The 26,508-nt window shown below is 37.9% G+C and overlaps 1 protein-coding gene across 1 annotated transcript in view; it reads right to left on the reverse strand.

Annotated features, from left to right (window-relative positions):
• The window catches only part of fancc (FA complementation group C), a 32,463-nt gene extending 7,481 nt beyond the window's left edge, over positions 1-24,982 (reverse strand). The window contains exons 1-11 of the mRNA XM_061729351.1: positions 24,870-24,982; positions 18,802-19,033; positions 13,862-13,949; positions 13,630-13,724; positions 8,421-8,525; positions 8,251-8,315; positions 7,742-7,906; positions 7,432-7,585; positions 3,088-3,143; positions 2,758-2,857; positions 1,241-1,316 (exon numbers count right to left, since the gene is read on the reverse strand). Of these exons, the coding sequence (XP_061585335.1) occupies positions 1,241-1,316; positions 2,758-2,857; positions 3,088-3,143; positions 7,432-7,585; positions 7,742-7,906; positions 8,251-8,315; positions 8,421-8,525; positions 13,630-13,724; positions 13,862-13,949; positions 18,802-18,999 (1,102 nt within the window). The 5' untranslated portion in view covers positions 19,000-19,033; positions 24,870-24,982. The remainder of the gene's footprint in view (positions 1-1,240; positions 1,317-2,757; positions 2,858-3,087; positions 3,144-7,431; positions 7,586-7,741; positions 7,907-8,250; positions 8,316-8,420; positions 8,526-13,629; positions 13,725-13,861; positions 13,950-18,801; positions 19,034-24,869) is intronic.
• Between the last annotated feature and the right edge of the window lie 1,526 nt (positions 24,983-26,508).

Consider the following 26,508-nt stretch of genomic DNA (forward strand, 5'->3'; position numbering starts at 1 on the left):
AAGCAGATAGTCATAATGAAAACGTAAACAAAAGCAGGTTTGCACTCCTGGCTTTTGCAAATAATGACAAATGAGGGATAATTGTTGATTAATGATCTTTTTAGAAGCTTCCTGCTGGTGGACACAGGAGGCCACTTGTTTCCTCTTGATCTGACTTTATGCCAAGTTATGCTTCCCCAGCATTCAGCTGCATGAAAACATCCAATGTACACTCACGAGCTGTATCAAGATTTTCAACTTTATCAACTATTTTTGCTGATTATCTTTTACTGCGTTATCATTTATTTTCTGAGCAGAAGTTTAGAACACTACATTCTTGAAAAAAGTACAAACTTTCCTACCATGCACCAATTTTGCTTTAAAACTCCAACATAATCTTTTTTTTTTTTAATACTTCAGTTTGAAAAACAAGCTTTGATAAATATTTTCTAAATCCCACCCGAGGCCATTAATTAAAAACTAAATCTTTATTTATAACTCTTTCAGGTTAGGTACAAACTTCAATTCTTACACTTTTCACAGCAGCACTTGAATTCAAACCCTGGTGGAAAATTTGTCCTTCCTTCACACACGCACACTAACGTACACACGCACACACACACGTACACACATACACACACACACGCACACACACACGTACACACGCACACACATACACACACACACACGTACACACATACACACACACACACGCGCAGTAATTATTAACCCTGAGTTCTGGCCGATTTCCACTGCGTCCCTAAATGGCTCCATTCATGTAAATAATTCCTGCCAGCAGGCTGGTCTGGGCAGACGCTGATAAGCAGCGCTGCAAGTGCTCCTGCACTCACCTCCTGTGCATCTCCTCAATGGTAATGATTTCCCTACATACAGTATCACTCCCACAATAATATAAGAACACTTACTCTGTATCGTTGAGACAGATTCTTTTCAGAGGAAATGTATAAATGTGTGCATGAGCAAGTCAGCTTTTTTCTAAAAAGACAATTGGCTAATGTGCAGTGTTGATATTACATATGCATTGATATCTTATACCATGCAAACTTAAAACGTGCAGTATAGTTATTAACTAGCTATAACTGATTAGTAAGTGCAGGACACACTAGAGCCCATTCATCTTGCAGAACTGTTTACACACAGTTAAAGAATACTCAATTACACTCACTCACAATGTAGACTTTTGTCAGGATGAAATATCTAAAGGAAAATGAACACAGAAAGAACAGGAGCGCACACTGACCTGACGGCATGATTGAGAGGGGAACGAGCAGACTCTGAGGAGACTGTGGGAAGAAGTCCTTTAAAGATGCAAGGGTCTGAAACAACAACAAAGCCGCAAAGTTTCATCAGTGGAAATCGAACTTACTGTCAACTTAGCTGCCCTCACACTGCAGAGGGCCGGGGGGGGGGGGGGGGGGGTGGGGGGATGGGAGGGTGACATTTTCAACGGGATGCTGTGTTATGGTGATATAGTAGATGTAAATGTGTAATGTAGCGTGTAATAGGAAGCGTATTAGTGCAGTGTGACAACAGCCACTAAAACTGAGGTCACTTGTGAAACACTTTGGCACTGCCATCTACTGTTTAATGACGGCGAAAGGAAAACCCTTCCTTCTCACAGTTGGGTAACAACAATAGAGGTGGGAGCTACAGGCTGAGAGCTTTACAAAAACTACAGTTTCCACACACTGCACATTATTTATCTGTACTTTTATGATTTTAAGTTAATGTCTGTGGAGTAAAGGGGTAACATGTGGTGTGTGTATTTTGCGAAGTGGGTTTTTTTCTAAAGAGAAGAGAATAATAATGAAAAGGTCTTTTTTTTAAGAGTTTTATCATCGTCTGTGGTGTTAAATACTTAAGTGCCATACAAAATGTTTACACTTGATAGTGTTGTCACTGAAGTTAGTCATCATTCCAAAACTTAAAGGTGTGTTATGTATTATTCATTCCACACATTGTGTGTGTGTGAGTGAGTGTGGATCTCCCTTAAAAGAACCGCACTCTTACTGACCTGCAATGTTTCTGATATAATGGATGTAAGCCGTTAATGTGGTTTTTATTGTAATGCAGGACAGTAGTTGCAGGGGACAGGATAGCTTGCATGTAGAAAAAAAAAAGGGAACACATTCATGGGAAAGAGAGAGTGCAGACGAGTGTCGCGGGGGTCAGCAGATGTCTGGCTACTCGTATGATGCTGGCAACACCACCAGGGGCTTGTTTACTGGCTACGTCAGCCATATTTCCTCCGCAGCAGTGCTGACTTGCATGCGTGACTTGTGATAAACAGCTGTTTTTTAACAGCAGCTTTGCGCTGAAGCGCCCAGAGGGCATGGGAGAAATTATTGTTGACTAGCTGTTGAGTCATGAAGACAGCCACCGGATAAATCAAGTACCGAAATACAGTGGATTTTAGTTGCAGCCCCGATGGGACTAAATGTTTTGGCCTTCCTCATCTAAAAAAAAGGGCTCAACCTAATATTGTTGAGTAATCAATTATCACCAACAATAAAAAAAATATGAAAATCTATGATTATTTTATGTTTATATTAGTCAGTTTATTTAAAAAAAAATCAATTGCCTAAATTATTTGGAAGGAAAATTTAAACAAATGTTTCATGATTTCTGATGTTTAAGTATATTTTCAATTTCAAATTTTCATCACACTTGATTAGTTGATATTTTTACCCAAGCAACTTGGAACACGAAGTGGAGAAGTGAAACAGATATTTCCTCAGATGAAATGATAAGACGTACCTGAGGCTGCAGAACTGCCAGTTCCCTCAGGAAGCAGCTGGTGAAGGCCTGGATAACAGACCTGATCGGCTGCGATCCCTCGGCCCGCTTAAGGATCGACCTGACACACACACACACACACACACACACACACACACACACACACACACACACACACACACACACACACACACACACACACACACACACACACACACACACACACACACACACACACACACACACACACACACACACACACACACACACAATTAAGTTGGATTCTGCAGCACAGAAGCACATTTCACAATCATCAGTACAACTATCCTGGCATGACAGAAAAGCACTCACCTGAAGATGTCATTAGTAACCAGGAACATAGAACAGTGTTGAGCACAAGCTTTGGGCTGTAACACAAACAGATGACAAAGAAAAGAAAAAAAAAAATCTTAAATGTCAATTTAAGACTATCTGCTACAGTATGATTGTTCCTCCACTTGGTGGCACTGTTGGACCATCCAGAGCGTTTAATAACGCAGTATTAGTCCTTTTATGACGCAGTCACACACACACACTAACAGACACACACCCATGTGCATATTTTTTTTAAATCTCTTCCTAATGCACGCTCATCATGTGTTTTAGATTTAACACATTCTACAACGCCCCAGCACAAACATCTAACAGCTGTATTGTGTATATTTTTGAGTCTCTAATTATCTCTCCCTCAGCACTAAACTCTTATAAGGCCATGTGCTTCACTATAGGTGGACCACATGTCGTCTACCTAACAGGAATTAGTTTGTCAGAATAATGCTGTCGCGGAAAGATCAAGAAGAGAGGCAGTTATGGCTACCATTTTTTTTTATTGCAGCTATATTACTTTACAAAAATGCACCATTGAACACTAATCTGGTTTTATAAAGGGGAACTACACTGGATTTCCCTCCAGTCCATGTGCCCTTAAATGTGCCTCACACCCGCTCAAACCTGCTGCTGCACTGTGGACCCAAGAGCACACAGCTCCCCCGTGTGTTCAAATGGTGGAATTACAATGTTAAAATATTAAACTTTGCTTTTTGTCCTTTCTATTAATTTCTTCTTTTTTCTCCATTAAAAAAACAAACATGACTGCAATATAAGTACCTTTGCATGTAACTGTACATGCAAAGGTGCATGGAAAGTTCTTCCATTCAAAGTTCTACATACGTTTCTGAAATATGCTCTTGTCATATGCATTATCTATGGGGGTGTACATCTGAAATATGTTAGCTGCATGCCAGCAAGCATACATGTGAACTTACATGGTTCCTCCTGGTGAAAACAGCTGGATTTTTCTTTTTTTCCTCGCTCTCTCTTTTTCCCCAGTATCCTCCTCCATACCTTACCACTAACATTACCACTAACACTTCAAGGAGGGTCCATTACAGCACGCAACAAACATCCTGTTTTTGGCAGTCAGGGCCAGGAAATGAGTGTTTATTGTTATGCAGGCCTGCGTTTCTCACTGAATCACAAAGAGGTTGGACAAACTAAGATGAAGCATGTGAGCCTAATTTCGTGTTTCCCATTTTTAACTGTAGATTAAATAACTGAATGGAAGGCGAGGAAATGAACAGACAAATCCGGTCATATCTTCTCCAGTCATTTTCTGTTGACGCCACGTGTCATATAAACAAAAGCATGGCAAGTGTAGGTGAACACTTGCACTCATTGAAGTACCTTTGGACTAATAAGGTGATCGAATCTGCTGAAAATATGGATACTTGTTCAGAGATAGAGCAGGTACAACCAGATCCTTGGAAAATAATAATTACTTATTGTCTTAAATGAAAAGAAGCAAATAAAATCACTGCAGAAAACAGGTATTAAGAGAAAAATATGTAAATCCGTCCCTTTTTTTTTATTAAAGTAATTTGCTTGTAAACGATGCCCATACCACTTATCAACCCATGAAAAATCACTGTCATAAACAGTCGCTTTAAGTGTTTACACAACTTAAACTTTCCGACCCAGCAATTCCAACAAATTTGCGAAGTTGGAGCCAAGCACAATCGCCAGACAGGCATATTTCTTTACATGTAGTGTAAGAAACCCAAACACATGCACAACTGTGTGTTCCCATCCATCTTAATTTGCGAGAATGGTTCCTAAACTCAAAAAGTGTGCGCTGCTACCCTGTTACATACCCAGCTCAAGCGGACCATCACTCTGGGAAAAAAAAAACAAAAAAAACTGCAGGACACAACTGACAAATTCAACCTAATACATTGGGGGAAAGTGCAGGCAGGTGTCTTGTTTCCCTCTTAAGTTTTATGGACATTTATATCTCCCTAAGAGAGTGCAATCAGTATCTTAGATAAACAGGATGCCATTCATAATGGGAATGGAGGGAATTGTATTGGTTTGTACAGACATTTGGCAAAAGCAATAAGCAGAAAGCATGTCATCAAAATTAGAGACAAGACCGGGCACTGGTCGGTGTTCTTGTATTGAATTTCAGTGCTTTTTCAGATTTTTCTTGAGTTGTCTAGTTTCCCTGCTTGACTGCTGCTATTCTTCTGACCAGATTTAATTAAAGAAGATGTCATTTTTAACCAGTTAAAACAATCTTTAAATCAAAAATCCCCTCTAACTGACCTGAGCTTGAGTTATTTGAACTAAGGATTACAATGATGGCAAACTCGGTTCTTACCTGGCACCTTAAAAGGCTGCGTAGGGGAAAAAAAAGCCATATGATGTGAGATACACCGCAGAGCTCGCCAAATTATGTGAAATGCACACAGAGCAGAGCCAAATGGTGTTAGCCAGGCAAAAACACTCAATAAAAATCCACCAGGAAAGCAGCAGAGCATTTGAAAGACCTATGCAGATGAAAATATCACAATGGTATGCCTGCGTTCACCGTTTACAAAGCAGTTCAAACCAAAGCTGAAAAATATGTTAGTGTGCAATTGTTTCTATAGATACTCTGTAATTGAAGGCAGATAAGTCATACTTTGTGCATAACAAACTCTTAACTGCAGCAGGAGTTTCCAAACTGTGTTTCATGCAGCAGTAAAATTGCTGATAATGACAGAGCACAAAAAAAATCTACATATTTTCCAGCTGTCAAACAATCGTCAGTGATCATCAGTTCACCTTTGTCCCTTGTGAATAGCACATATTTATCAAACACTTTAAAGACACTCAGATGCACATTTCAAAACAATTTCACTGCTCTAGATAAAACTCAATAAAATGATGCGGTTCCATTCATAGTATCTAAAATAATCAGAGAGATTTAACCAAAGACTGACAAGAAGCTGTTCTGAAATAAAACCATTTCAGTCAAATGTTTGTTTTTTGTTTGTTTTTTACAGTTAGGCAAGACAACAATTGAGAAGTAAATACATTAAATACCAAGAAAATGGCAAAACTGCCAGGAGATATTGAGATATTTGAAGTGAGTTGATAATGTTTGACTGGAAGAATGTGCTATCTGAACACTGAAATGTCGTTCAGCTACGACAAACAGAATCTCAATGAAGCAATGTGAATAAAAGGTTGCAGAGTGTCAAACTAATTTGTCAAAGTTCTTCCAGATACAGCAGTGTTTAACTGCTTTAGTAAAGGAGTTGTGCCTGCAAGTCTACAATCTGATGCCCTGGCTGCAGTGTAGTTGTTCCAATACCAGGATTGGAAATATTCGCAGATACTGCAAAAAATACAGACATCGGTATCGCTGAGTATTTACGATCAGAATCACAATTCTGCTTTACTGATCTCAAATCCAGCACAGGACTTGCACAATACTGTTTTGCATGTTCCTAGCTATCGAACATTAGCATAATACTGGCATTATTGTGTTTCCAGAGGTGGCAGAAATTGCATGGCGTCAATTCAATGCCAAATGTGTTTCGAACAAAAAATCCAAATTCTGCAACAAGAAATAAAATCTCTAACCATAGGAGCAATCATATTTCTCGGTTACACTTTTTTTTTTCCTCCATCAGTTCTAAAACCATCGTTGTTTTTGAACTGTGTTTTTCAGTTGCTCTTTTTTTGTCCTAGTATCAAATCAGCACTGCTCAATCTAAAGCGTGGGAGGCAGGACGTCGGCGAGTCAACAGAGGCAAGGTAACAACTTTATCAATGACATTAACAACTTAAATATTTATGATAAAGGAGGGACACAATAACAACTTATTTCTACTTGCCGGTTCTCCATCACTGCGACAAGCAAAGTTTTGGCTCTCTGATGTCCACACTAGGTGATTGTCAGATTTTGAGTTTTGATTTGCAACACATTTGGCGTTGTTGCAAAAACTAACTTTAGCAAACTTATTAAGGGAACACATGTTGTCATTACAAAATAAGTCTGCATTTTAAAGGCTTCTGATTCATGCTTCGAAATGATCCCACAAACATTGTGAGTCATTTTTCTAGTTATAGGTTTTATAAAAGTCATCATAACACAATAAAAACACCAGAAAAAAAAAGAAAGAAAAGAAACTCCAGGCAAATTGATTCTTTAAGATTTTAATTCCAAAAGCATATTTTGGATTCTCGCAAAATCAAATCAAATTCATGATTGGTGAATGTACTGTGCCTTGGTAGTGATCTTTACACACTGATCGAGAGACAGATTGACCGGCAGACAGACACAGAGACAGGCAGATAGATAATATAAAGTAAGTGAAATTAAATACTCACCAGGACTGACTTAGCTACGTGCTGCTGCAGCTGTTGTGGTGTTGACTCTGTGTTGGTGACGGACTCCAGCAGACGAAGCACGGCCTCCTCCAGAGCCGGGAGAGAGTGATACCAGAGCGGGATTAAGGCTGCTTCATCCAAAGTCAACCCACGGCTAAAATCAAAAAAATTAATGACTAATTAATTCAAATTTTGTTGTTTATATATAAAAGCCTTTTTATTACGATCATTTTTACAGCTATAGTGCAAAACAAAGAATTTTTTGGGGGCATTTTAGCAGCGTGCACCAGCAGTACATGAACATCACTACCTGGAGTAGGAAGAGCTCAGAGCGTCCAGGAAGTCCTCGCTCAGAGCTGCTCTGGAGCAAGTCAGCGGCTGCTGCAGCAAAGACGTAACAAGGGGAGACGCCTCGGGACAGTTGAGGAGGGGGATACAAACCTCTGAGGTTGCCAGGACAATGTCACATGAACACCTGTATGGAGTAACACACTCTTTGTTGAAACTGAAAGACACCTTCATTGCTGTCAATATAGAAGATTTTTTTTTAAATCAATTCATTGTACAGTTAAGGTCTAATATTCATTGAGATTTTCAAAACAATTGTATCATTTGTGTATTTTCTTTGAAATATCATCCAATTTAATATAAATTAGAGTTCTGTGTGGAAAATGGTGCACCAGTGCTAATGCTACTTGGCACTCTGCAAGCTTTTTTTAATTGTCAGGTGTCCACACTGAGATAGATCAACAAAGCATTGTTCAGTTTACCTACTAACTGCATTCATGTTAGTACTGCACTTTTAGCTTTCATCATTACCTTTGACTTGTACTGCTCCGAGCACAGCAACTCTTCCCAATGTTTTCCTGCTGCCGTGTCACCATCTAAAATCCCGGAAAGAGCACCACAAAAATGTCACCCCACTGGTGTGATTAAATTCAACATCAATGCATTCAAGGCGTGCACCGGCAGCAGTGACGAGACAATACCTTTTTCAGAACTTTGAGATGATACTCTTTAGCTGATACACCCATACACTTCATTAGTGCCGATGCAGCATCATCTTCCTCCGTAGCAAGCTGACACAACACTTTCTGTTGGAGAATATGCAACACAATTGCATTAGCCCTTCATGCATATAAAAAGTGGACACAACTTTGAAGCAATCTGCACAAACACAGATTCGTTACATCAAAGCTAATTAGTTACTGGAAAATAGGATGACTCTGCTGGCAAGACATCATTTGAAACACATGAGTGGGGAAAAGGTATTCCAGTAAGTGAGAATGTATGGACAGCATATGAGTAACTTCAGAAATGAGCATTCTTTGTTACAGAGGGCCGTGGTGTTTTACTAGATTTTTTTTATTTATTTTTTTTAAAGGGGCCTCATCATAGTCTGATGAACTAAACTAATAAACTTGGCTGTGAAAAATTCTGGTCATAATGAAGGAGTAAAGGGGGAACAAAGGGCCCGTACTGGAAGTCGATGCTTCAGGAGCAGTTCTCACACCACACATAAATGAATAAAAAATAAAATAAAAAAGAAACATGAGTTTGTTCATCAAATAATACAAATATGTTGACATTATAGTGCAGAAGGGCATTCAGATTCAGGTCTAATGATCACGGAAAAGTTCGGTGAGAACCTAAAAAAACAATCTATTGGTGTTTTGAATGAATGAAAAAGTCAACCATTTTCATTTAAATTGTAAAGTGAGATTGAACAGAAGCCCTGAAGGCCTCACTGCCACTACGCAGACTACGGAAGTCTGAAAATATTTGAAGTTGCAGATAAAGATAAAGAGGCAAGGAAAGAAAGATATTATGACAGGCTTAATATATAGAAAAAAATGGGTACAAGACAGCTAAATGCAAGAGAGAGGACGAGTGCCGAGCTGTTAGTGGAGCTGTGTGGTTTCTTTGGGCAGGCTCTATAGCACGCTAAGATGCTTACCCTCCACATAGTCTCACAAAACAACTCCAATCACTACCATCTGAGAGCCCTCAAACCCTGCACATTGAGTGCATACAAAACCAATCACACTCTGCCCACAGTTCGTAAGAGGGCACAGCGGGGATGGGGAATGGGAGGAAAAGGAAGAATGGTTAGAAGAAATATCAGAGACTGGAATTGACTGTGATGGCTGCATTTAAAGGAGTGTGGTCACCAGAGGAATGGGATGGAGGGCAGATGGGTAGATGGATGGCAAATGCTTTAGGTTAAAATCCATCTCTCTCTCATGTAAATGAAAACAAAAATAAAAAACAGTTGGCTTTGGGGAAAGGCTGCTGCCATAGAAATAATCCCTCCATAAATCTAAAATTAAAACGGAGAATGTAGAAAAATGCATAAGGCGAGGGCTTGGGTTGTTTTTGATTGGTGTCTGTTAACAATTACTAGGCCATGACTGAATTCTCCCCAAACCAATGAAAGACTTAAGTATAGCCTCAGATAGTCAAAACAGCAGAAACAAAAAAAATGGAAGATGAAATGAGGCAAAGAAAAGGAAGCATAGTCTTGAAAATAGTTAGAAGAAACGGCGCTCAAACTCTGTCCACCAACCTCATAGATTAAATAGGAGTGCAATTTAGATAGTTCTGTTTTATTTGTAGATTAAAGGCTCAAAATGTCTTTTTGACCACATTAACTTTTGATATTTTCACTATTTTATTCAAACTTAAATCAGAAAATCTGTAATAAGTGCAAAAAGACAAATCTAAAGTTTTACTATATAACTTTACTGAAAAGTCTGGTGCAAACCTCCCTTTAACAATATAACAAACTGTCATAAATAGGATTTCTTCACACCTTACAACTTTAAAATTGTGCTTTTTAAAAATATTTAACTTGACTGAAATGCTGAATATATTCATGGCTGAAGTTATGTCTGTTGATGCCCAAAGGATCAGTCAGATCCAGAGACCAGTACTGCAAACCCCGCTAACTGGTTCCATAGTATTTGAGAAGGTAAGTTGCAGTCGGATGTTGCTAAAATTCACAAAATTACATCTGAACAAACTACAAGCCTCTGGAAGAACAAAAACAGGCCAAATTGCTCCACAGACATGTGTCAGGATGATAAACTCATTTAGAAAATTGCTGCTAAAGGTAGCTTTACTAACTATTGAACGATATGGTTATCTAGTGTTGTGCACTTTTTTTTCTTCATAGCTTTATCTTTATTGACAAAAGAAGTTATTGTGTTGGACTGAAGATTTTTCTGCCTTTTACTGTAGCATCTTTATTATGTTTTTACAATAAATAAATAAAATCTCAAAAGAGGCGGTAACAAATATTTCACAACTGCAACTCGGTTATTTGAGCAGCACAAAAGCAGAAAATCCCTCACATTTTGGAGTGTGAGCAGTGGCAGAAATGTGGGACCAGTTCAAATAAAGAAGAAAATTCCTCTACACACTACTTTGCATTGATTTATTTAAGAAGGTGAATGTTTTAGGCTGTTTCCAAGACATCTTAACCTCAAAGTGACACATAACACATAAATACAGCCTCTAATTCTTACCTTAATTCACAATAACCCACAGCTATGTTTCCATAGTTAAATCTCATTCATGTGTTAGATGATTTACCAAACAAGGTAGAAAAGACAGGTCAACAAAGCCAATGTCATCTTCAAATAAAAATACAGAGACATAAACCATAGTGATCAAACAGTCAAAAACATATTTTATAAATCATAAAAGCAGCAACGGTGACTCCAGGGTATACTCGTGGTTCACCATGAATCTCTAAAGAAACACATCAAAGATTAAGCAATCTCACGGTTCATCCTCTGGGCCTCTAATAAAAAAACTCTCAAGCTTTACTTATCTGTCATCTCCTCAAAGATCATGCAATGCTACTGCAGTACTGTGTGGTCCTCCTGCTCAGAAGATGTCAATGAACAGATACTGACTTAATGACTATCTGACATATCCTGCAGCTATGTGGCTATACAGAGAACCCATCAAACCCAGTGGGGAAACTCAGATGTGGAGAAGAGAGGCAGCCAGAGAGCTGAAGCAAAGACACAATAGAGAAAACGCAAATACTCCACGTACTACACAAATATAATGAGAAAAATACGGGTTTAGTTTCATGTGAGAAAGCCATGAACTTCTTTGTATGCTACAGTTTTCTCAAGTCAAATGTGAAGCTGAAGAGAACGATGCAGGAACGGCAACCCACAAACCTCAATGAACTCAATGAAGAAGGGAGAGCCAGAAACCCTCTACCATGATGGGAGGAACTAGAGAGACCTTACAGAAAATGATTACTCAAAATTATGGTGGCAAGTTTTGGTTGAAAAGAAAAAAGAAAATCACTTTCTGTTCATCATTTTAATGTGTTCTGAAACGAAAACCTACTAACGTTGGGCTACATATGGGGGCTTAAAAAACAAATGTCTATAGGAGTAATATGGCAAAAGCGTGCAAAAGCATATGCGCAAATTTACAAAACGCACGACATTTAAGGTGCCACTTAACACCAGACCATCCGCTTATTATGGAGACAGCAAGAAAACAATGTTTGTCAAGAAATATCAGAGATTTAAGAGAAAACAGGCTGCACTCTGAATTCCAGGACAAGCAGACAAGGAAAAGCATAGACAAAGACGGAGAGATCTCATCTGTGGCCTAAAACTGTACAACTGTTCCACCCACCCCCCAGATGGGCTGCTGTGGTAAGAAAGTTTCTTTGTGCTTCCCACCATTCACATCACTTATGGTAAGTGGAGGCATCTTTGAAAGACAGGAAAAGGGACAATGAAAAGAAGCTGTGGAAGGTGGCTAGAGGTTTGTTATACTTGCACTCTTCAGATCCTCTCAAGTGTCGTGCTACAGCACAGAATACGTTTGATGAAGTTCTATCAGCTTTTTCTTTTTTGGGTAAATAAATTGAGTATGCAGTTATTTATGTGACATTCTTAAAAACAGCATCAATATCTCAATCACAGCATTACCAGCCACATTCCGACGCAGTTATAAAGAGCAATATAAATCATCTAATTGTCCCATATTCCACGCAGACGTGGATGCAAACAGTACCTCGCACACATGTGACTCTGATTCCCCTCTAAGAGTCAAAGACCATCTGGCAAATTCAAGGTTTACTTTTAAGGGTCCGTTTTGATTACCGAGATGTTTTCTTAGATGAAAAATTAATCAAAGCAATATAAACACACAGTTAATCTGGCAAAAATGTGAAGGTTCAACATTGTTTATTATGAGCCATCTGTGTGAACTCTCTCAAAGACAATTACAGAATTATTTCTTCCCTCTATTCGCTTTCCCTCCTTTGTAAGCGCCTTGAGAACACACAGCGCGTAGGATCAGCTGACAGCAGTATAAAGTTTCTGCCCTTTCTCTGGTTACAAGAGATGCAGAAACTGTAACTTTTTGATCTGATTTCAAAGAATGTTGAGCAGTTTGAGGCAAAGACTCCAACCAACAGACACATGCTACTTCATTTATCATCCGTGAGTATTTGGAGGGGACACAGACAAAGAGCTGGCATGCAAACTCCGCTAAAAGTAAATTAGACAGAAAATCTCTTAAGCAGGCCAAAGGCAGTCAAAGGGAGATTCTTCTGCTTATATTTGTTTAAAAAAACAACAACCTGATGTTTAATTGCCACTCTGTCTGTAAAGTCAGTCCAGAACAGTTCAGAATATAAACAGCAAAAAGGCTGGAAGATGGTGAGATTTGCATATAAAGAGGAAAATACACTGTTAAGACAAATTAACAGTCTGAGATCAACTAATCATTTGCATAGTTTTCAGGAGTTTCTATCCTTTCTCACCTATTTTTCTCTTTGTTCATTGTGTTTTTCTATTTCTTCATCAGCTTTACTTTCTGCATTTTATAACTATCATGTCATTTTCTTAACTGAAACTAAAAGATTACCAAAAATACAAACAGAGCTTGGAAACAGATACTCCATAAATATAATTTAAGGAAAGTTAATCTGATCTGCATTTATTTTCTCCTTCTGCCAATGCTGCACCTCTTTACCATGTTTCATAAAATGTGTTTTCCTGACCAACATACCGGTACTTTTTTTTTTTTTTTAAGAAAAGGGCACCCAAGGCATTGCAGAAGCAATGAGAGTACCATCAAAATACAGTATATCAAACAATATTCAACCCAAATTCCCTTCTGGTTTAACAGAGATTCAGAAAGTCCACTTCATACCCGTATCCACAGATTGGCTTTTCTCTCCAGAGCACTGCTTGGATGCTCCGAGTACAGTCCCCACAAACACTGGAGGAGTAGTCCTCTGCTCGTATCTGCAGACAAAACAGCCAGAATACAACACATTCCCACACACCATGCCAGGATAGTATTGAGTTAATCAGAATCAGAATCACGTTTATTTGAACAAGTCAGGTCAGACAAGACTTTGATTTGGTTGTAATGCACTCACATCCCACGGTGACATATGGGTTCCAGCACAGTCGGCCTAATAACTGGCCTAAAAACGGCATCCTCTTCAATGTTTCTGTTGTTGAGCTCTATGAGACAGACAGACACAACCACAAGAAGAAATGTGATTTAATACTTTACATGGTTTCAATTTTGAATACTCTCATACCTCTAGGACAGCAGATATATTATCTTTTGTTTCACGTCGGATCAGACGACAATATGTCAGAACCGCAGCTAATATAAAACATGGATATATCTTCCATATTCTCACTGCATTGTACATGTATACAACGTTACTTGTTTCATCCACTTTTGGTCCATTTCTTAACTGACGATTAACAATAAATCTAAACATTCAGAGATGAAAAAAAGAAACCACTTCTTATAACGTAGTGCATTGCCCTGCAAGCAACGTGGAGGTTTTGGTTTCCCAAAATCAAGCTCTTAAATGACCCAAGAACTTGTTCTTTTTTGAATTACACTATATTTGGGAAAATGCCTTGTGTTTTTTTCTTGAAACATTTACCTTCTCTTTGTAACTTTCATCTAATCAGCTTCAAAACATATTTAAACAGCATTTACACCCCAAGAGGTACAGTTTGAAGTCACCGCCGTTGAAATAATGTTAGTGCTGCAGAGGACTTTGGTGAAGTCCAAGATGAAAAAGGAAAGAAAAACATTCAAATAGAACTTGTTTGTCTTTATACAAATATGCAACAGTCAAGTTCTTTTCATCAAAGATATCCAGATCAAACATGTATACAAGTTTCAAAAATCTGTATATCTTGGTTAAACATAAAAAGGTTAAGGCAGCTTTGGACAGTCAAGGAGATTGACTTAACTTGATTCACACAGGAGGATGAGATCACCATTAATGGGAAGCATAATGATAAACTGCCAAGCAGAGTTTCGCTAAATACCCCCACTATGGCCCACAACCCCACCACCACTGTCTGTTACACAGCCCTTTCACTTGGCCTTCCCATTAGCTCAATAGTCCATGGTAAATGGTGTGTGTGTGTGTGAGAGTGTGTGTGAGTGTGAGTGTATGTGTGTGTGTGTGTGTGTGTGTGTGTGTGTGTGTGTGTGTGTGTGTGTGTGTGTGTGTGAGGGTGTATGTGTGATGCTGATATAACAGAAGAGGAATGCTCATTTAAAATAGAAACCGTTCAACGCTCTGTGACTGCAGGAATGCCTTTAAGAGCAAGCCATCTCAAAACAAAGTAATTATGACTGACTACCAACTGACTACAATCAGCATCAAAGACTTGTCAACACTATCTTTAATTATGAACGGGCCACTGATTAGAGACAGACAACTCAGACAGAAGTGACTGATTAAACACTAGCTATGGAGCCTAATGGGACAAGTTCATAAACAACAATAAAGAGAACAATAAAGTAAGTAACACTTCTGTCTCTTACATCACTGAGAAATAATCAGAGTACGCTTCGCAGTATACAGGAGAGACACTATGGTGTGCACATAAATACACACTAAGATGTACTGGTACATTTCCCACACCTGTTACAGGAGTCTCTCATCCTTTCCTGAAGAATGATCTAATACTGCATTTCTGTTTTAATAACGAAAATGAAAAGATGACTATTGAAACAGTATGGAAACAGACCAAGATTGAACCAATTAAAATCCTTTTGCATACTTTTATGCTTATATACTTCTTTATATGCTCACTTTTTTAAGAGCTACAGTCAGTCCATACAGCTCAAATATATATATATGTAAATAAATATACACATACATATATACATACACACACATAGATACACAGTACATAACTTATAAAGCTTGAGCAAAACACAAGTTCACCTAAAAAAATTAATAAAACTCTAGATTCAATCTAAAAAGCCTCACCAACACTAAACAATTTCAATGGGATGGTGTTAAATCCATAAAAACTTCAAAGTGGCAAAGGAATTCGGGGTAAATGGACGAGTAAAAGGTTGTCATATTGCAATATACAAAATGCCAAAAACAAAATTTAGATCCAGTTTTTGAAAACACCGTTTCAACTTAAGGCAAGAGCCAAAAGTTTAGCCTAGCACCAGGTTGTAAAAAAGGACAAATGAGATATTGAAATAGAAAACATCCTCCACTTTTTCTCATCAAGTATGAACCTGCAAATTAACGATAGGTATTTTTTCATCTCTCTGCCATAAGCCACGGGGAAATTGTTAAGTCATCAAAGGATGCAAAACGCTGCCAAGAAGCAGGCTATCCTCAGCTGGTCTTTTACGAGCCCACTGCCTGTAAAAAGGATTTCAACCCAATTAAGCTATACCATTCCCTTACTTTATATCTACTCCATCATTCTACACACACTGACACCTCTCCATGACGTGAACCCAGAGTAATGCTCACAAAAAGAGAGAAACAAAAAAATAACTGCCGGTCAGTGCTTGTAATACTACAAAATAGGCGTAGTTGCCAAAGCAGAGAGATATTAGAAAGTCAGACCGAGACACTGAGACTGGATTTAATTGATACCAAAGTATGATAGTGAAACATATGGCATCTAAATGAACCAGACTGATCAGCTTTATTAAAACCTTGAAAAGAACCCTTTAGGAAATCCTTCTTTTCCATTTAACATCACACTTACTGAGACAGCTCTGACCGAAGTGTTTAATGACTTATGTCTGACAGACAGTGGAAACATGTCAGTCTTAGTTTTACTGGGTCTCAGTGCTGCATTTGATACAGTTCACCATAGTATTTTACTTAAATGACTGGAAAACTGGGCGGGTCTCTCCAGAACTGTATTAAACTGGTTCAAAATATACTTAGAGAACAGGAAGTATTTTGTGTCATTGGGTAAGTTTAGATCTGAGCAGACAATAATCACATGTGTAGTTCCTCAAGGTTCCATCCTGGGACCGCTTCTGTTTTACATCTACATGCTCCCGCTGGCACAGATTATAAAGAACAATAAAATAAGCTACCATAGCTATGCGAATGACACAATACATCATCATATGATACATATAACAATGTCACCAGGAGATCGAGGCCCTTTACAGGTTCTTGGTAAATCGTTTCAGGAGACTAATGACTGGATCGATAATCAAAGATGTGAACATTGATGTGTATACTATCGATGTGGGGATGAACTGTGTATATTGTAAGGGTTGAATTATATATGTTATATGTTATTGCTGATGTGTTTCTACTTGTGTTTTAATCTTTTTTTATTAGGTACTAGCCTATTATTTCCGCCAGGGGGACTGCCAATGTAAACTAGCCTTTTGGCTACAATTGGGTACATTTACATTTTATTTTATAAAATGTTTCTTAATGTACGTTGTCCCTCTCTAACAAATAAAAATAAACTGAAACTAAACTGAAACTGGATGTGCCACAACTTTCTCCATTTAAACAAAAACAAAACTGAGGTAATTATCTTTTGGAGCCAAATAGAAACGATTACAGGTTACAGAGCTTCGATCTATACATCTAAAAACTACCAACCAGGCCAGAAATCTGGGTGTAGTGATGGACTCTCTAACAAAGTCAGCCTACTATCACCTTAAGAATATATCACAGTTAAAATATCTGATGTCCCAGCAGGACCTGGAGTCACTACTCCATGCAATCATCTTTAGTAGCTTGATTATTGTAACAGCATCTTTACAGGTTTACCTATGAAGTCAGTTAGACAACTGCAGCTCATTCAGAACTCTGCTGCTCCATTACTCACTAGACCAAAAAAGTGGAGCACATCAGTCCAGCTCTGAGGTCTTTACACTGGCTGTCTGTCCGTCAGAAGATAGATTTTACAGTTCTGATGCTGGTTTTTTAAAGCTCTGAATGGTCCAGGACCAAAATACACCAGTGACATTCTGATCCAGTATGGACCTTCCAGACCCCTCAGGTCACCTGGATCTGATCTTTTATCAGTTTCCAGACTCAGAACCAGAAATGGAGAAGCTGCATTCAGCGTCTATCATCCACATGTCTAAAACAAACTCCCAGAAAGCCTCATATCCTGCCGAAACAGTGTATTTAAGTCCAGGTTAAAGACACACCTATTTTCAGCTGCCTTTAAGCTCTAAATCTGCAGTCCTAAAATGTAATCATATTTTGAATACTGATTTTATCAGATTTGTATCTATTGTTATTATTTCTTTCTTTTTGGTTTAAATTTTAAATCATGCTTTCTATTTATGTTTTATTTGTCTTTGTAAAGCACTTTGAATCACCTTGTTGGTAAATTGTGCTATAGCAATAAACTTGCCTTGCCTATAAATACCTCCATCTTGCAGGACAATGAATATCAGTATTTACTATTATTATAGCCATTTAATCTGGCTGTTATCTTTACTTGCTGTTACCATGAAAACCTATTTCCCTCACATGATTAATAAAGCATTTCTACCTAAAGGCGTGGAGTAGGAGAGAGGAGCTCCGTCCCCAGTACTGGAGCCCTCCTGTCGTCCGCCCACTTCCCAGATTTGCTGGATCTGATATGGGGATACATTAGGTTAGCGCTGGAGGTCCCAGCGCGGCTATTACCTGACTAACTCAACACCGCCATGCTGCCAGCCAGACGCGGATGGCCTCTTCACCGTACAGAGCTGCTTCTGTTAGCCAGACTCTCTCATTGCTTGACTTACTGTTCAAGCCCTGGCTCAGGACTTGAACGAGCGTGTGCATGTTTGGGCACCTTGTTTAATAACCTTACTTGTTTAATTAGTGCTTCATTAATCAAATTACTGAAGTTCAGTTTGATGCATAAAAGTGGTGTTGGACCTGTGAGACCGTGCTCTTAGTGAACAAAACAACATTTAATAGGAATTCAGGAAAATAACAAGACAAAAAGACAAGACAAACAAGAATACCTATATACTTAAAAAGCAAACAAGTTCACAAAAGAGTGTCTGTAAGAATCAGACCCTTTCATCACAAATTTTACTTGCCAGACTGTTGATGTGTGGAACAAGTTGTTGGAGGAAATCCCTCAGTCTGGTCAAGTGCAGGCAGGTGTCTCTACGAGTGTCTGGACTGTCAGCTTGGCCCCAAGCCACTGCTTTGTCCAACCAGAACTGCATCTTCTCAGTCAGAGAGGCGTCTGCTGTTTGTTGGAGCTGGCTCTGCGACTGCCGTAGTTCAGTCATCTGGCTGCTGGTTCAGGGAAATTTACTAGAGGGGCTGAAAGAGAGCATAGGAAACATTAACAATAAAATCACTGTCAAATCCAACGATTACACAGAAAGGACCTCATATCATCTGTACTTGATTGAAAGATGATTCAATGTGCAGTAAAAACACATTTTGTTTTTAAAACATATCTGTTTTAGAGGTGGATCAAATTAGGTTTTCATGTTCTGTTTAAGTAGGTCTGTATTGATTTATATCATAATGAGTGAGTGAGTGATGTGACTGACACCCCTCCAACCTGTTCCAACACTACCAAACTTACAAAAGTTGCTCTTTTCAAATGTTGACCGAAACAAAAAATACAGAAACACATGGTTTGAAAATGTTCTGAGATAATAAAATACAATAAATACACGTTTTGATCTGATGAATACACAGATTTTGGTGAGGAAGACTGCATGAAACCACTAACTTGTATTAAATGTGAAAGTACACAAGATACATTAAGAAAAAAAAAATCTGATTACTTGAGTGATTTTGCTATCAAAATGTACAAAGCAGATATGAAAAAGCAAATTATAACTATTATACAAATACAAAACTTAATTTAAGTAGTTAGGTACTGGTTAAGTAATCACCAAAATTGAAAATAGTGGTTACCAGCAATTACTTTATCTGTACTTGTGGACTACATCATCCAAAACATCTTATATGTGGTTAATGCAATAATAAGCAGAATTACTAATAAGCAGAAAAATGAATTGAGTCAAAGTGTGCTAATCCGGTTATTCTAACTGCTTATTACCACAATTTAATGGTAAAACTCCCCCCAGCTCCAGGGCAACAAACCTTCTCCCACACATTCATGGCAGCCTACTGAGAAATAAACAGTACATTCTTCACTTTTTATGAAGATCGAGAGGAAAGAAAATGTAGGGGGGGCAGATTCCAAGGGCATGTGTGAGGATGTGTTTCATGTCTGTATATAGCCTGAGAATGGTGTGTGTTTGTATTTGTTGTTGGTCTTTTTTTTTTTGGTGGGGGGGATTAACCATAATGACAGGTCTGTGTGGGACACCACAGGGTTATATTTTATGATCACCTTGTTACACACGATTTGTTTAATGTCTTGCCATCATCTCTGCTGGAAAGCCCCTATGGCGCGCTGATGTGAATTTATAAATACTAATTTTCAGGGAGGAAAAAAGTCAAACTAAATTAGAAACAAACGCCTCTTGTTACCTTGTCTCTTTAGGGGGCATTTTCAGTAAATCTGAGTTAAAAAGACCAGCATGCTCAGCACACAAGCGACACAAATCTGCATCCCACAGACACTTTAATGCATAAACACGGGCACATATGCTGTGTACTACCGTTACACAAACTCCTGGTGAAAGTGTATGCCAACACGCTCGTCTACCGCTCTGGGGTTGGCTGAAACACCAGGAGTTACGAGATGTGGCTGCTCAAATATTATCATTGAAGATTTGTTCAAGCAAGCTTGTGGACTTTGGGTTCCACCAAGTTTGCGTTTCTAATTATGAGATTGTTGACATTATTTCAGTAAAATCAAACCAGTTTAACATCACTTTCTGCAAATTTACTTTTGTATGTTTTTAGTATGTTCCAGAGTACCTCAGGAAATGTGGATTAAAACGTACAGCATGTCCAATACACTTTTTTTGTCAAAATCTCCCCGTGAGTCACTCGCTGCCCACTGTATGTGTATGCTGAAAGAACATTTCTAGTATTTGTACATAACCAGGCTGAGACCTGTACACACAACAATATTTCACCCAATCACAGACAGAAAAATACTCAAACACAGTGTGCAAAATATTTTGCCCCTTCATAACTGGGATTGATAGTTTGTATGCAACTTCAAACACGTGAAAATGTGCAACCGGTGTCAAAGAGCTTAAGATCAAGACTCCCATCCACTGGAGGCTCAACAACCCAACAACAGCAGATTAAGAGAGGTACTGCCTTCAACTCCAATAAAAGAAAGGATGCTGCTCACATCCACCCTTTTTGTTCTTGTGCTGAACAACTCCGCTTCTCTGATCCAGAACATCCAAATTAAGTTTTCCACTTCACTAACTTTCTATTACAGTGGGATAACTGGGCTAACACATAACATGAGATGTTAAACCAACAAAACCTTGTTAGCATGGCTACAAAAAAATACAGTGTTTTCGGTCATTGTGGTTTAGAAAAAAAACTATTTAAACATCTAACTATTGCTCATTTGTACACTATACGTTTCTTTTCTTGCATGTGTGTGTGTGTGTGTGTGTGTGTGTGTGTGTGTGTGTGTGTGTGTGTGTGTGTGTGTGTGTGTGTGTGTGTGTGTGTGTGTGAATTACAAACTCCTAGTAATAATCACAGGAGTCCACTATTTTGTTAAAAGACCATCTCCAGGTTAACATTTCAAATGTCATGTTACTACTGTATATGAAATTTCATGCCAGCAATTTTTGAAAAGTTCTGAGGCCCCAAGACCCCTCAAAAGATTCAGACTCAAAGACCAAAGTAATCTCCAGTTTACACCTGAACCATCTGAACTACTTCATGAGTGCAATATGGCATGGGTGAAATCTGGAAAATCAAAACTCAGCTCTCCCAATGTGAATTGTCAAATAGACAAAATATTTCTGATTAGGCATGAAATGCTGAATTATTTTAATGAACATTATAATGCCTCTGGTTTCCTTTGTCTCTTAAGATACCCATAGAGATTCAATCACTACTTTTTCTACAAATCATCCTGTGACAACTTATTATTTTAGTTTTACCACACACTCTTTCGCAAAGCAATTACATTTTTCAAATACTAAAAAAAAAATCTGCATGTCAAAACAAACTAGAGCATCATTTTCTTAAACATGCTTGGAAATCAGCTTTTGTTCTCCCTTAAATTCAATGACAGGCACATGTCAAAATTGTAAAGTTTGGCTAAAGCTTTTGAATCATTGATAAGTGACAGTATGTTGAATGACAGTAGTGCTAGACTGTCTGAACATGCTGCTGGATGGTAAGAAAATTATTTGTCTGGCAAATGTCAGTGTGTTCATGTGGAAGGCGTTTCTTCTAGTTACTTCAGTGTAACTAAGGCTGACCTCAGGGATCAGTCCTTAGACCGCTTTTGTCCATTTTATATATTAACAACCTTGATCGGTAAGTAACTCATTCTACATTTAATTTTAAAACTGATGACACTGTGATGAGCTGTGCTGCCTATACACCTACTTATATGAGCTACAAGAAGCTGTAAACGTACTTCAACACATCTTGTGCAGGTTGAAACAATCTAAAATGCCAAACAGCAAAAATCATAGTACTTCAATCTTCCACTTGTCATTACTTTCTAGTCTTCTGAGATACTTGGGTATTTTGGCTGATTATTCTCTCTTTTGTGCTACATTTTCAACATTTGACTAAAGAACTTGAATTAAAATTTAGTTTCTTCTTCAGAATCAAGTCTCATGTTTCATTTGAAGCCAAAAAGAAAATTGCCACTGCTACCTGTATTGGACAATGGAGATGTTATTCATATGTATGCTTCCTCGCAATATCTACATAGACTAAATAAAGTCCAGCCGTGATGTTCATCACAAATTTTAGAATACTTACGCACCACTGTATGTCATATACTTTGGTTGCATGGTCTGCTCTGTCCTCCTGGAAACTTCTTGTTCTCCCATCATATATACAAACCTACATTCTTCAAAAAAGGCCCTGGAAGTTACTGTCTTCACTCTCAAGATGTGATTATTTTAGTTGTACATTAAGTCAGAACTGAGAGGGGGGAAATGGCATTTAGATATGGTGATCCTTACACTTGTAATCAGCTTCAAACTGGTCCAAATCTCACTTCACATATTTAAAAATATTTAAAATATTCTACATGTATCAACAGCGGATGCTATGACTGATTATTACTAGCTTTGTTTAATGACTCTGAAATTATTAAAGTCGGAAATAAATTGCAATTTCAGACTTAAAAGTTTCTAGTATTTGTTTTTTTTAATGTTTTTAACATTTTATGTCAACGTAGTTGTAATTGTTATTGTGTGCGTTTTGTAATGACAGTTGCTCTCAGCTGCTGCCTGTCTTGACCAGGGCACTTTTGAAAAAGAGACTTTACATTGCAAGTTTTCTGCCTAGTTACATTAAGGTTAATATGATACTACCTTTGTTGCCATTATAAATAAATGCAAATCAATTTAATCATAATGAGATGCTGGAATATTAGTTACTGGTTTCTATAAGTTAAACTGTATGAAATACATTTAAAAACAAAAACAAATTTCGAACACAAATATAGTGTTAATATAAGTACTTAACTGAGGAATTCAATGTGATATCTATTCATATATTTATTTAAAATCTGCAATGCCCATGTAAAAGTTTTTTGGGTGTTTTTTTTTTTAATATATATATATTTTCAAGATAAGCTTGGTTCACATACACTCAGCCAGAAATCCTAGTACATAAATTTCACTTTACTTTTTTTTTTTTTTAATACCATTTTTTATTCTGCTGTAACTTCTAAAGAATTATACTGAGGGGTTTGTTCATCTATCATCTACGTCTATTTAAGAAACTAACAGTATGTGTTGTCTTTTGAAGGGGGATATATGATGGAAAGAAACACTTTTCTTTTCTGAACTGGACAGAAAATATTTGGGTGTGTGAAGTCACTGCCAACTAAAAAAATGGAGAGAGATAAAAGCATCATGTTGTATATCAGAGGTGGGAAGTCAAACTTGTCTTGTGTTTCTTTTTGCTTTGCTCTTGATATAAATGATCATAAGTAGTTGTTTTCAAAATACTTTTAGAAATTACATCCTAATTATGCTCCAACAGTATGTTATCTAATTTTTCATCCTGACCAGACAGATTTTTAATTCTACTTTTGATTATTTTGCTGCAAATTTTCATTATATAACCCCCCACATTGATTTCCCATTTGTCACTGAATGTACAATCAGTAGCAACAACATCTCAACTTTTACAAAAATGAACTACCAACATGAAGCATGTCAGTAATTCAGAATAAAGCGTACAGTCAACTATTTCCCTGTCAGGTATAATAGTGCATTTTCATCCATACAGTAATAATGCTTCACGGGTTCTTCAGTATAGTTTGTCCAAACAAACATTTGGACATTGGCTCAAATAAAACACTCTGGTGGAAAAGAGGGAGTGGAGAGTCACTTGGTACCACATCCACTACAACTAACCCTAGTCACTATAAAAAAGATGTACATTTATGTTTAAAAAATGAGCAAAAGCACCTTTTCCCTGTCGGCATTTTTGACCGAAACAACTCACACAATTCACGTAGATATTCGAAAATTGTATTCACTTGTGGGAAAAAAAGGGGGGTATGTATCCTTTAAATAAATTACTCATGGTAGATATTTGTTAAACAATTACAGATCAATTTTCACCATAAGAATAAAACAAAACAAAAAAACTCTTGTGCCCGGTGCTTCAAGATATATTTAAAGTCCAATCATAACAAAAGCCACAAAAGAAGCTTCATGAAGACAATAGAAGGCATTTAAAAAACTAACTGTTTTTAGTTCTTATGACAGGTGAATTAAACTCCTTTGTGCAATAACGACAACAAACCACACATGGTCGCTGTTTGTGTGGGGACATCACGCATGGTTGAAAAACTCATCAAAAGAAGCAATAAAACCTGTAAGTATACGAGTCCACGCCATTTTCACAACCCTGTGAAAGTTGCATACTGAAATGAAATGTCCATCTTTTTTTGCCAGGACCTTAAGTTATATAAGTTGTTAGCTTATTAGCACCTTTATCTCTCAATAGTCTTATAACTTTCATCTAACAAAACTTTCATTTGGGGACTTACAGTCAAACAAGTTGTGCGGTCAGTGGATTGTCACATCCACAGAGCAGAAACCAGCCATTCATTCATTCTTGAGTCTCCGAGCGAGGAACAGTAACTCTGTCAGTAAATCTGTGCTCAAAGTAAACAAGCTGAAATTCCCTCGTCTCTCGCAGTTCCGGGTATGGAGGAAGATCATTGGCTGAGATCCTCGCACTGCGCAGGCGCCATTCTCCCACTGCATGCCGGGAAATTGAGTCATTTGGTGGAACAGAAAAAACAGTATACCTTATGCATGGCAAACGCACTGTTACTATCTAACAATAAGATTTACTAGAGAATCATTGAAAGTTAAAGTTGTGCATGAATATTATAAAGTTTTATCTGAAAAAAAAATTGAAATAATTCCAAAGTAAGGCCATATTGCCTTACAACGCCACTCAAAATGCTACTGTTTAAACTATCCATAGAGCCCCACATTTTCCAAACCTGTATTTTGACATTGTTAAATAAAATAGGTTTATTGAGACCATAACAGAGCCTCATCACTGTCACTGAAGTAAAATTATACAAAACCAGGTTTTCTGAGGATACAAAGTGTTCAAATATCTTGTCACATAATCTTTCTATAGCATACATGGAGCATTTTTAGTCTTGTAATGTAAAATGTATTCCCTTATCAAAATAGTGACATATTCCTTACATCTGATTCTATTCACATCTGAAAGCCCCTATACATTTGTGTATAAGAGCAGAGTTCATACCATGTCCAGACATTCAGGGGTCCCAGAGCGTGTAACCCCCAGAGCAAACTTTGATGGGTTCTTGGCCTTCATGGCTCAAACTGACAAATCACCCAGAGGCTCCAATCTTATCCCGAGGAGTCTATAGTACTTTTCAGCAGAAAACAGTTGTTTAATATACATAATGCCTTATGTTAGAGTCTGTCTATGTATGTATGTGTGCATGTGAGCATTGGAGTCATCCAAAAGGAAGAGATTCTACCACATTAATTTTTGAATTGCTTGTACACACATTACTTCAGTGGAGACATTTCTGTGTGTTTGTGTCTATATGTGTGTGGTCAAGTGACTGTGAATGGATGTATTTATCATTTGAATACTGCTGAATATCGAAATACAAGTCACAGTAAATGCTGCACCGTATGTGTGAGCAGTTTGACTGTTACAGTGACGCAAAGCAGTCCTGTGGACAGGGAAACTGTTTAAAGTGGTCTTGTGGCTCGAGATTAGACTTTAGAATTTCTGTGGTTGGGAAACCAAGGCCTGTGGATTTGTGCATAAGCTAGCAGGAGTGTGTGTGCACAGGTGTCTGCACACATGGCGGGTATGTGTGAATTTTCCCCTCCGGTGCATCAGTACTAGTGGCCTGCTTCCCAGATAGCATTGAAATAATATTGAAATTGTGTGTGAGGTGCAAAAGGGTTTTCTCATGCTTTTCCTTAAAATGCATTTGACCACATAACCTTCAGACTCTGGGCAGCTGCTTTTACTTTTCTTAGATTCTCTGGCACCGTTTATTTGGCTTCTTCTTATACTATGCTAATCTGTTTCAAGGTTATTTAGAAAATGTATGCCAGGAATATACCTTTTGACACCATGTTCTACCATAATAAATCATATTATTTAAGTTGAGTTAATGT

This window comes from Cololabis saira, chromosome 9 (assembly GCF_033807715.1).
Source record: "Cololabis saira isolate AMF1-May2022 chromosome 9, fColSai1.1, whole genome shotgun sequence".
Classification (NCBI taxonomy): Eukaryota; Metazoa; Chordata; class Actinopteri; order Beloniformes; family Belonidae; genus Cololabis; species Cololabis saira.